The 10,364-nt window shown below is 36.3% G+C and overlaps 2 protein-coding genes across 4 annotated transcripts; both read left to right on the top strand.

The window, feature by feature from the left end:
* On the top strand, positions 1-3,021 carry LOC107624864 (COP9 signalosome complex subunit 1). Its single transcript, XM_016327335.2, has 6 exons — positions 1-510; positions 1,158-1,478; positions 1,644-1,760; positions 1,868-1,953; positions 2,277-2,511; positions 2,625-3,021. The coding sequence occupies exons 1-6, from the start codon at positions 106-108 to the stop codon at positions 2,799-2,801; spliced, it is 1,341 nt and encodes a 446-aa protein (XP_016182821.1). The 5' UTR covers positions 1-105; the 3' UTR covers positions 2,802-3,021.
* Positions 4,120-9,132, top strand: LOC107624863 (probable methyltransferase PMT13). 3 transcript variants are annotated; one of them, XM_016327333.2, is made up of 7 exons: positions 4,122-4,874; positions 5,702-5,905; positions 5,989-6,199; positions 6,288-6,549; positions 6,804-7,178; positions 7,807-7,953; positions 8,619-9,132. In XM_016327333.2, the coding sequence occupies exons 1-7, from the start codon at positions 4,446-4,448 to the stop codon at positions 8,824-8,826; spliced, it is 1,836 nt and encodes a 611-aa protein (XP_016182819.1). In that variant the 5' UTR covers positions 4,122-4,445; the 3' UTR covers positions 8,827-9,132. The 3 variants fall into 3 exon arrangements, with proteins under 3 accessions (XP_020971057.1, XP_016182819.1, XP_016182820.1); XM_016327334.2 differs by having other exon boundaries at positions 4,124-4,874; positions 7,858-7,953; XM_021115398.1 differs by lacking the exon at positions 8,619-9,132 and having other exon boundaries at positions 4,120-4,874; positions 7,758-7,846.

Below are 10,364 nucleotides of genomic sequence, written 5' to 3'. Positions count from 1 at the left end.
GGACCACTGCACCCAGTGAACCAGACCACACCGAAACAAAACCCTTCCCACATACTGACCAAAAAAAACCTCCCCACATACACACAGAGAAAACCCTAGGCGAACATGGACGCCGACGATGAAACCTTCGCTCCGATCACCGACGAAGTCGGCGCCAACGGCGGGGACGAGCAGCGAAGCCGGCGGCCGATTATCAGCGGTGACCATCTTGACATCGAGGCGTACGCGAGCCTCTACTCTGGCCGGACGAAGATCATGCGGCTACTCTTCATCGCTGACCACTCCTCCGACGAGAAGGTCGGTAATCCTTCGATGAATCTTGAGGCGCTGCGAATGGCGTACGACGAGATCAAGAAGGGAGAGAACACGCAGCTGATGAGGGAGGTGGCGCAGAAGATTAATGGGAGGTTAGGGCCCAGCTACGAGCTCGATTCGGCGTGGTGCGACGCGGTGGATCATAGGGCCGAGCAGAAGAAGGAGAAGCTCGATAACGAGCTCAATGCGTATAGGGTATGAATGAATTATTTCTCTTTGCAGCGCTTTATTCATTGTGTTTCTAGGGATTTACATTTTGCTTTTGAAGATGTGATCCACTTTTTTTGCGGTAGAGGAATAATATATAATTTAAATTAGAGATTTGTTTGGGTTTTTTGAGTTGGTTATGAATTAGCTAATAGTTTTAGTTATATTTGTTAGTATATATAAGTTTAACGTTTAGTGTTCATTGCTTATAATCTCAGGCACAGTTTATCACATTCGTTAGGTAATCATAGTTTTGTTGCAATAAGTTTTCCCTTTGATTCTCAATCAATGAAATCATGTTGCCTTAAGAAAGACTCTGTATTCCACATTTCCACTTGGATTACTCATTTCCCCCACTGTCACCTTGGTCATGTTTTTCTACGAATTACTTTTTTCTAAACTACGGTTTTGATTAGAAGCCGAATTGGAATACTATCCCATTGACCTTTTGAATTATAAACTGATTTGAATACTATATGTTAATTGACCACATTGGTTTGCTTTTCTTATATGATAAGTTAGCTTTTCTATTTTTGGTGCTAAGATGTAGTTGATTAGTTCAAGTAATTCGGCCGTTGTTGTCATTGGCCTGCCTTTTCCTATTTCTTCCTTTAACTTGTCTTTCTTTTTTGCAGACAAACTTGATCAAAGAAAGCATAAGAATGGGATACAATGATTTTGGAGACTTCTACTATGCTCATGGTCAATTGGGGGATGCGTTCAAAAGTTATGTCCGTACTCGGGATTATTGCACTACTTCGAAGCACATCGTTCATATGTGTATGAGTGTGATTCTAGTCAGCATTGAGATGGGTCAATTCACTCATGTTACAAGCTATGTTAACAAAGCAGAACAAGCACCGGATGCTCTTGACCCAATAACTATAGCGAAGCTTCGTTGCGCTGCAGGATTGGCAAACCTAGAAGCCAAAAAGTACAAGCTTGCTGCTCGAAAGGTTGGTTCCATGATGTGCTTAGAGCACTCTAGACCATTGCGTCTTTAGTTACTGGTTGGGAATTAGAGTGTTAAGTCTTTTTCGTTTTTCATCTGTTGGTTGATGAATGATAGCCTATTAGTTTTGTTGCTTATAACTTTGGCAACCACTTATTGTTTAATGCAGTTTTTAGAAACAAATCCAGAATTAGGGAGTCACTATAGTGAAGTAATTGCACCTCAAGATGTTGCAACCTATGGAGGACTTTGTGCACTTGCAACATTTGATCGGACAGAGTTAAAGGTAAAGTACTCATTATATTGTTATGATGATTCTTCTATATGACCATTGGGAGACGTTGATTATATTGTCATTGTGATTTTATTACTTCATTTTCTTATAATTTGCAGAGCAAAGTTATAGACAATCTCAACTTCCGGAATTTCTTGGAGTTAGTGCCCGAAGTAAGGGAACTTATAAATGATTTTTACTCAAGGTAAGTTTCTCTCTCTCTCTCTCTCTCTCTCTCTCTCTCTCAATATGAGATTGATTGGTCTATGTCACTTTTCTGATTGATATTATTAGAAATATGAAGGGTTTCAGTTGGATGAATTTGCACTGCTCATCTAGAAAAATTACCAGAGTTTATAATAATTGGGTTGGAATGCCTTCATGGAGAATTGACATGAATTAATAAAGAATTGAATCGATTTTTGTGGGGAGAAAACTTTTTGGGATAATTGATTAATGGCGTAATTACTCTCCTTTATATCTTTTTGTGCTTGTGTCTGAATGGTGATTTCTTTACTCATTTTGCAGTCACTATGCCTCATGTTTGGAATACTTGGGGAACCTCAAAGCAAATCTTTTGCTTGACATTCATTTGCATGACCATGTCGAGACACTTTACGATCAAATTCGTCACAAGGCCCTGATCCAGTATACACTTCCATTTGTTTCTGTTGATTTGAGCATGATGGCTAACGCATTCAAGACAACAGTTGCTGAACTTCAGAAAGAACTTGAGGCGTTGATTACCGATAATCAAATACAGGTCTGGTTTGAAATACTTTAGTTGTCTTGTTTTCCTAGATTTGTGTTCAACCAGGTTTTGTTTATAATTGGGAAAATATTAATCTTATTACTTCATGCCAAAAACTCTTGCAGGCTCGAATCGATTCACACAACAAAATCTTGTATGCACGGCATGCAGATCAAAGGAATGCTACCTTTCAGAGAGTTCTTGAGACTGGAAGGGAGTTTGATCGTGATGTTCGGTCCATGTTGCTGAGATCAAATCTTGTTAAGCATGACTACAATGTTAGGCAATTAAGGAAACTTTGATTATGGATTTGTTAATTCATTTTCATTTTTATATTATAGAATATGGTGGGCATCGGTCAACTATAATGGAGCAAGGTTCTATACTGAAGAAAACTGCCTTACATTTACTGTCATGTTCAGATAGAACTTCACTTCTCTTTTTTAACCTTACCATTATGTAAAGCAACTTCGTCTTTGATGGAAATCATTCTCAATATGCTGAATCACCTCCTTTTGTTCATCAAATCTAGTTTTGTAACAAGGATACCACATCTGAGTTTTGATTTGAAAATAAAATAAAATAAAATTGTTAAACTTGGATTATATTATACTTCTAGAAATAGATTAGATTCTCCAGAGTCAGAGTGCTTTGTGACTTTTGATAACTGACATTATAAAATTGAGGAACTAGCTGTGAAGCACATTCTGTTCCAATTCCAATAGCATTTAGGCCTTTATCCAAGTCTTAACTCTTAAGAGATCATCTCATTCGTTGTTTCCACACACCACAGCCTACTTCAAACTAAATCAATCTTTCTCCGTTTGTTCAATTAATTAATCCTGCTCAATGTTAATGCAGTTTTTTTTTCATTTAAATAAACGAAAGTAATTATTTACTCAATTAAATAGATTTTTAGATTTTGCCATTTTAATCGTTTAAACATGATATTGCTGGCACAAAGAGCGAAATCAAGGATTATATGAATTGCGCGTGTTCTTTTTTTCTTGGATTTTGCTGCCAGTAACAGCGGAATCTATATAATTATTGATTTCACTCTCTGTACCAGTAAAATTGTATTTAAATATTTAAAACGGTAAAAATTTTAAAATATATTAATTAAGTAAATAATTAATTTCATTTATTTTAAAAAAAAAAACATGTTATGCAGCATACTTTGTTTCATTAATGAATAATATTACTACTAAACTTAAAATCACGTGAATAAATGTCCTAAAAAGTAATGTGTAGCGTTGTTTAGTTTAAAATATGTAGTTTCATTTGTAAATTTAAAGAAAAATAGTCGTAAATAGATTTTCCTTAGAATCAAGTATAAAAATTTAAGAAAAAGTGTAGGGGCAATAACTTTGTTAAATTCTGGCCAGCATGTAACCAACAAAGAAAAGTGAGCTTTTGGATAAAATCTCACACCAATCTCACACCATTAAAACCATCATTAATGACTATTTAATGGTTACAAATCACAAAAATTACTTGCCTCTTAGCATTTTTTAAAATTTAATTATAAAATTTTAAATAATAAAAATTTGATAAAATTATGAAAAAGCAAGGTAAACCTATAATAAAATCTTATTTTTCTCGAAACAGGATCTAGCTACGAAACTAAAATGGTCCATCATCCTCCCAAAAATAGAATAATCCACTTCCTCCCATCACATCCGTGTGGAAAACACACTGACTCAGAGTCTTCCGCACTGAGGAAATGGTGTTTACATGCGTAAACAAATTCCCCCACTAACTCATAAAAACCCCCAAAACTCCTTCATCTTCAATTCAACCTTCTTCAACCTCTCGCCACACAGAAAAGAAAAACTAGTCAAATATCATTACTTCTTAGAAACCATAAAAGCACCGATTTTTACCTCCAAACAGCATCGAAACGCAAAACCCAGATGATCATTTGACCAGATCCGACTCAGTTTAAGATGGGTCACGCAAACCTCCCAGCTTCAAAGCGCGTGAGCTCCACGCGCCAATGGCGGATCCTTGACCTTGTCTCCGCGGCGTTCTTCGGCCTCGTATTCCTCTTCTTTGTGCTCGTCTTCACCCCTCTAGGTGACTCACTTGCCGCTTCCGGCCGGCAGACGCTGCTTCGGTCCGGCTCCGATCCGCGACAGCGCCACCGACTCGTGGCGGCGATTGAATTGGGGCAACAAATGAGCGTGGAGGTGTGCCCTGCCGACATGGTGGACCACATGCCATGTGAGGATCCCAGGCTCAACAGTCAGCTGAGCAGGGAAATGAATTACTATAGAGAGAGGCATTGCCCGCCGCCGGAGGACACTCCACTCTGCCTTGTTCCACCGCCTACCGGGTACCGGATTCCGGTGCAGTGGCCTGAGAGCTTGCATAAGGTATATACATATTAAAGGTTGCATGATTACTTAGAAGAAAAACTTGCATGGTCTCAGGAATTTTGTTTAGTTCATGTTGTTTGGATATTGAATAATATTAATTGTTGAAAGTTGTGGGGAAAATGTCAGTGATATGACCGCAATTTTCTGTCTTGATGGCCATAATTTTTGTTGTAGACTCCAATAAGTAGTGCTATAGTTGTAATTAAGTGATTAGTTTGGATGGTGCAATGTTTTGAGAGGAATAGAGGTTTCTCATGCTTAGGTTTAGTTTATCGCTTGATAAACAAAGTGATTGTAATGGATGGTTAAGGGGATAAAGATTTGCAAAGCTGAATTGTCATGCAGTAGACGGCGAAAAGCATGAGGAATTTCGTGCTCTAGAAGCATGTAAGATTTTCTTGGTTTTAACTGTGAAAATATTGGAGGAAATGTGACTTTGGTGATTGAAATAACAAATTTGGTTTCATTATACTGTCGAGTGAGGTTGGTCTGGTCTGTTAGTTGTTTAATCTCAATTTAATCATCAATTGTCAGTTTGCACTTCACAGCCATTAGATTTTTAGTACAATAGCCGAATAAGTGAGAGGCCTCCTCCAGATTAAGGTCCCTCTCTCAGCTATCCGAAATCCGTAAAATAGCCTACTTTAATATATTTTATCTATGAAGAGAAAATGACAGCTTTATTTGTGTTTTCTTTATCAACCTTATATTTTTTTCTCATCTTTTATTTGATGAGGTACTTCAACATTATTTTATACTATATTTTATGATGTTATTTGTACTTGCGATTCTGCCATCTAACTGTGGTAATATAAACTGTACAGATATGGCATGACAACATGCCACACAACAAGATTGCTGAGAGGAAAGGTCATCAGGGATGGATGAAGCTCGAAGGACCGCATTTTATATTCCCTGGAGGTGGCACGATGTTTCCAGATGGGGCAGAGCAATATATTGAAAAACTTGGTCAATACATTCCAATAAGTGGTGGCACCTTGAGGACCGCTCTTGATATGGGTTGTGGGGTACGAGCTATTTTCTTGTTTCTCCCTCGACACTGGTAGATTATACTACTTTATAACCTGCAAATATATCTCATGTTTTGCAGGTTGCCAGTTTTGGAGGATATTTACTATCTCAAAACATTTTAACCATGTCTTTTGCTCCAAGAGATTCCCATAAATCACAGATACAATTTGCGGTTGAAAGAGGAGTACCAGCTCTAGTTGCCATGCTTGGTACTCGCAGACTCCCATTTCCCGCATTTGGGTTTGACTTAGTTCACTGTTCTCGGTGTTTGATCCCTTTTACAGCCTACAGTAAGTTCATTATTGACATTGAACCTTGTATAGCGTTCATCGTTGTAAATATTGGTTCATGCCGGAATGCACAAAATCTATATTGCAGATGCAACTTACTTCATTGAAGTAGACAGATTGCTTCGCCCTGGTGGATATGTAGTCATCTCAGGTCCCCCGGTTCAGTGGCCTAAACAAGATAAAGAATGGTCTGATCTTCAGGCTGTGGCAAGAGCGTTATGCTATGAACTTATTGCTGTAGATGGCAACACTGTTATCTGGAAAAAGCCAACAGGGGATTTGTGTTTCCCGAACCAAAATGAATTTGGACTTGAGTTATGTGATGATTCAGATGACCCAAGTTATGCTTGGTAATTTCCAATGGGACTATTGCTTGTTTGAGTTAATTTTTCTTCTTACCATTGTTGCTTCTCTTTCTATCTTGTTTGATATTGATATTTGTATAAACTATCCATCCGTCACGCTTGTTGCACATTTCTTTTATTACGTGGAACCAATAATAGAAGCAGTCACATACTGTTATCACCGTAATTTGTTGATAGACCTTTCTTATTTATTTATTTATTTTTTGGGATCACATAACTAAGACAATTTTGTTTTGCAGGTACTTCAAATTAAAGAAATGTGTCACTAAGCCACCTTTGGTCAAAGGAGAATATGCTATTGGGACGATTCCCAAGTGGCCAGAGAGGTTAACGGCTATACCTCCTCGGTCGACACTCCTGAAGAATGGTGCTGATGTCTATGAGGCTGACACTAAACGGTGGGTGAGGAGGGTTGCTTACTATAAACATTCTCTGAACATTAAGTTGGGAACTCCAGCCATACGAAATGTGATGGACATGAATGCATTGTTTGGGGGTTTCGCGGCAGCACTAAAATCTGATCCTGTGTGGGTTATGAATGTAGTACCAGCCCGCAAGCCATCCACTCTCGACGTGGTCTTTGACAGAGGTCTTATAGGAGTCTATCATGATTGGTAAGTTCTATGCTCAGAATTTCATGTATTTTCACTTAGGCTATGTTTGTTTGAAGGGAAAATGGAAGGAAAGAAAAGGGAGGAAAGAAAATGGGAAGGAAAATGATTATTTTCCATTGTTTGGTTGAGGAGGGAAATTAGAGAGGAAGGAAAAGGAATGGTCTCTCCAATGTTGGAAAGAAAAGGGAGAAAAAAATTATTTTCTCTTTATACTTCCAATATTAACCCTTCACTTTTTTCAATATATTTTATAATACAAGGGTAAGATTATCTTTTTATAACATTTCTATCCTTCTTATTTTCCTTCTATCCAAACACATTTAAAAAAAATAAAAATCCACTCAATTTCTTTCCCTTCCTTTCTGTCCTTTCTATTGCCTTTCTCTCTATTTCTTTTCTTCCAACCAAACATAGCCTTAAGGGGATATGGGAAAGAGCCTTTGGAGTTCAATATTTTGTCTTCTATAGTGTGGCAAACCTGCAAACCTTTCCTAGTAAATGTCTTAATGATAATTATTATTATTCGTCTGAAAAATAACTCAAGTACATCTATACAACTTGTTTTGTTTCTTTAATTAGGACCCTTCTTTCCGGCAAAAATTTTCATTACCATTAACATGTATTGCAGTTTTCAACGGGTTATTGTTTTAGATCTGAGACGTTTTGTTATTGTTCTCAGGTGCGAACCTTTCTCAACGTATCCTCGAACTTATGATCTGATCCATGTGGCTGGCATTGAGTCACTTACAAAAGATCCAGCTTCTGGCAAAAGAAGGTACGGTCGTCATAGCCTCTTGTTTCATCTGTTGTTTCCCAGTTGTGATGATGCATTCTAGGGAACAGTGTAATGTGATTTAAATTTTCGACTAATAACTGCCTCAACTAACTTGTGGCTATTGCTGTCTGATGCTCCTATCTTTGTACATATCTCTTTTCCTATCCAAAATCAAAGTGTTTTATATCATTAATTTGGATGCATATTTTAAATTCTTAAAATTCCAAACGAAAGTAAAAACAGATGGTCTATTTCTGCAACTTGGTTATATTAGTTTGAATAGTTAGACATTTGTTGGGCTTGCCTTGCTAAAACACATAGGATGTTCATTGTTCTAGCTGGAATGATTTGATAAAAAATACAATATGGATCAACTTGTGTTGTTTACTGAATTGTTAGTTCCGAGATGCCTAGAGTGTCTGTTTCCTGCAAGGTCATCTAGCTCGGAAGTGAACTCATAAATCATTTAGGTCTCCAAAATCGAGTTTACGAGCTGAATTCAATGATCCAAGTTTATTTAAGATCCAGTAGTTTTAGGTGAACATTTAAGTTTGATAACCATATTCTTAAGTTGACCTTAGATCTCAATCTGTTAAGGTGCTAAATGATAACCTATTAATCATAGTTTCTATCAATAATGGGTCACTCTATTTGCTTCATTGCAGATGTAACCTTGTCGATTTGATGGTGGAGATCGATCGAATATTGCGGCCAGAAGGAACCGTTGTGGTGAGGGATATCCCTGAAGCCATCGACAAAGTAGCTCGCATTGCTCGCGCAGTGAGGTGGAGGCCTACCATATACGATAAAGAACCCGAATCACATGGCAGAGATAAAATTCTAGTTGCAACCAAGACCTTCTGGAAGCTCTAATTCTCATAGTAGATCTCACTTACAACTTTGTAATTTAGGTGAAATTTTTTCTTTCTTCTCACTGTTTTGAGGCTAAGTGTTTCAAAGCTATCTTCTGTGCATCAAAGGCATTAGGTTTTCAGTGTTTATATAAAGGAGAAAGTCAGGTGGATATGAGAAAACTAAAAAGATGTGAAGACTTCTGTGCAATTTTTATAGAGGAAGCATAAGCCATTTTTTTTTTTAAACTTAGACGATCACTGTAATTCAATGCCATGTATTTATCATTACTTATTTATTAAAAAAAGGATCAAATAGGTTTCATTTTTTCTTGTCAGAGGTTTCATTTTTTTCTATAAATGAGTAAAAAATGTGATTTACATATTCACTGATATTGCTAATTTTTTTTTTTTTTGGGACTGGGGATATTGCTATTTTTTAGAAGCATATCAAATTCAATAAAGGGCCAAAGCCCAATCAGGCAACACCAAACACTTGCTAAGCCGAAGATCGAGACTCAAATAAACCAACTTGAGTTGGTTGAATTGTCACCTTATTCGTTTGTTTAAGTGTCAGGAGTTTGAATTTTATTTTGTGCATGCAACAATTCCAGCTATCTTTGATTAGGCGATACCATGAAGATCAATATATATATAATAAAAAAAGATCAATATTGTCTTCATTTATTCTATTAATCTTCATCCAATGAAGACCATTATATATATATTGATCTTTTTAAATTGGTTAGGATAATGAGTAGATATGAGAACTGAGATCACTAAAAATTTTGCAGAGGATTTGTCATAGCAGACAGAGCCCGTCTTGGGAGCATCATGTATGTACAAGTATAACAGTACAACCCTATTCAATTTGTTTCTTCTATTTCACATTTTTATTACCATATGAAAATCAAATGAAATTAATAAGTGAAAGAAAGTTGCCATTCATGATGGTAAAGGCTCAAAGTATGTCTTATAATGACACAAATTCAACTTCTTTTTGTTAAAAATATACATTGATTTTAGTGAATTAATTTCATTAGAGATGAATTCATTTAAATTTTTGTCTATTCTAAAAACAAGAATAAATATTTTTTTCGGTTTTTGACATTTATTTAAAGGATAAAATAATTTTTTATAATTCAAAAATTTTAATTTATCTTAAATTATTTAAGTAATGAATCCCGCTAGGGAGCTGAATGAAGTATCTGTAAAATGGGCTGTTTATTTTGTCCAATATGAGTTAAAATGAACATCCAAAATAAAATACTACTAATTTATCAAACATAATATACCTATACTATCCAGAATAACCATCCGGATATGATGAATAATAAATATCTGATATTCTACTGAATCAAATACAATACAGCTCATTATACACATTGTACAGATATTTCATTGGCTCCCTATATTTCCTCTTAAATAATTAATCTAAGACTCTAAACAATTTTATAAACAGTGATCTGATGATGTGTCATCAGACACGGCTTAAACTAATAATAAAAAGAGAAACTCAAAACAGCCCCGACAATTACTTCAAAAGACAACGAGTTCCTT

This window comes from Arachis ipaensis, chromosome B02, assembly GCF_000816755.2.
Source record: "Arachis ipaensis cultivar K30076 chromosome B02, Araip1.1, whole genome shotgun sequence".
In the NCBI taxonomy this organism is placed as follows: Eukaryota; Viridiplantae; Streptophyta; class Magnoliopsida; order Fabales; family Fabaceae; genus Arachis; species Arachis ipaensis.
The sequence above is the reverse complement of the archived record's forward strand: the minus strand, read 5'-3'. Positions and strand labels throughout refer to the sequence as shown.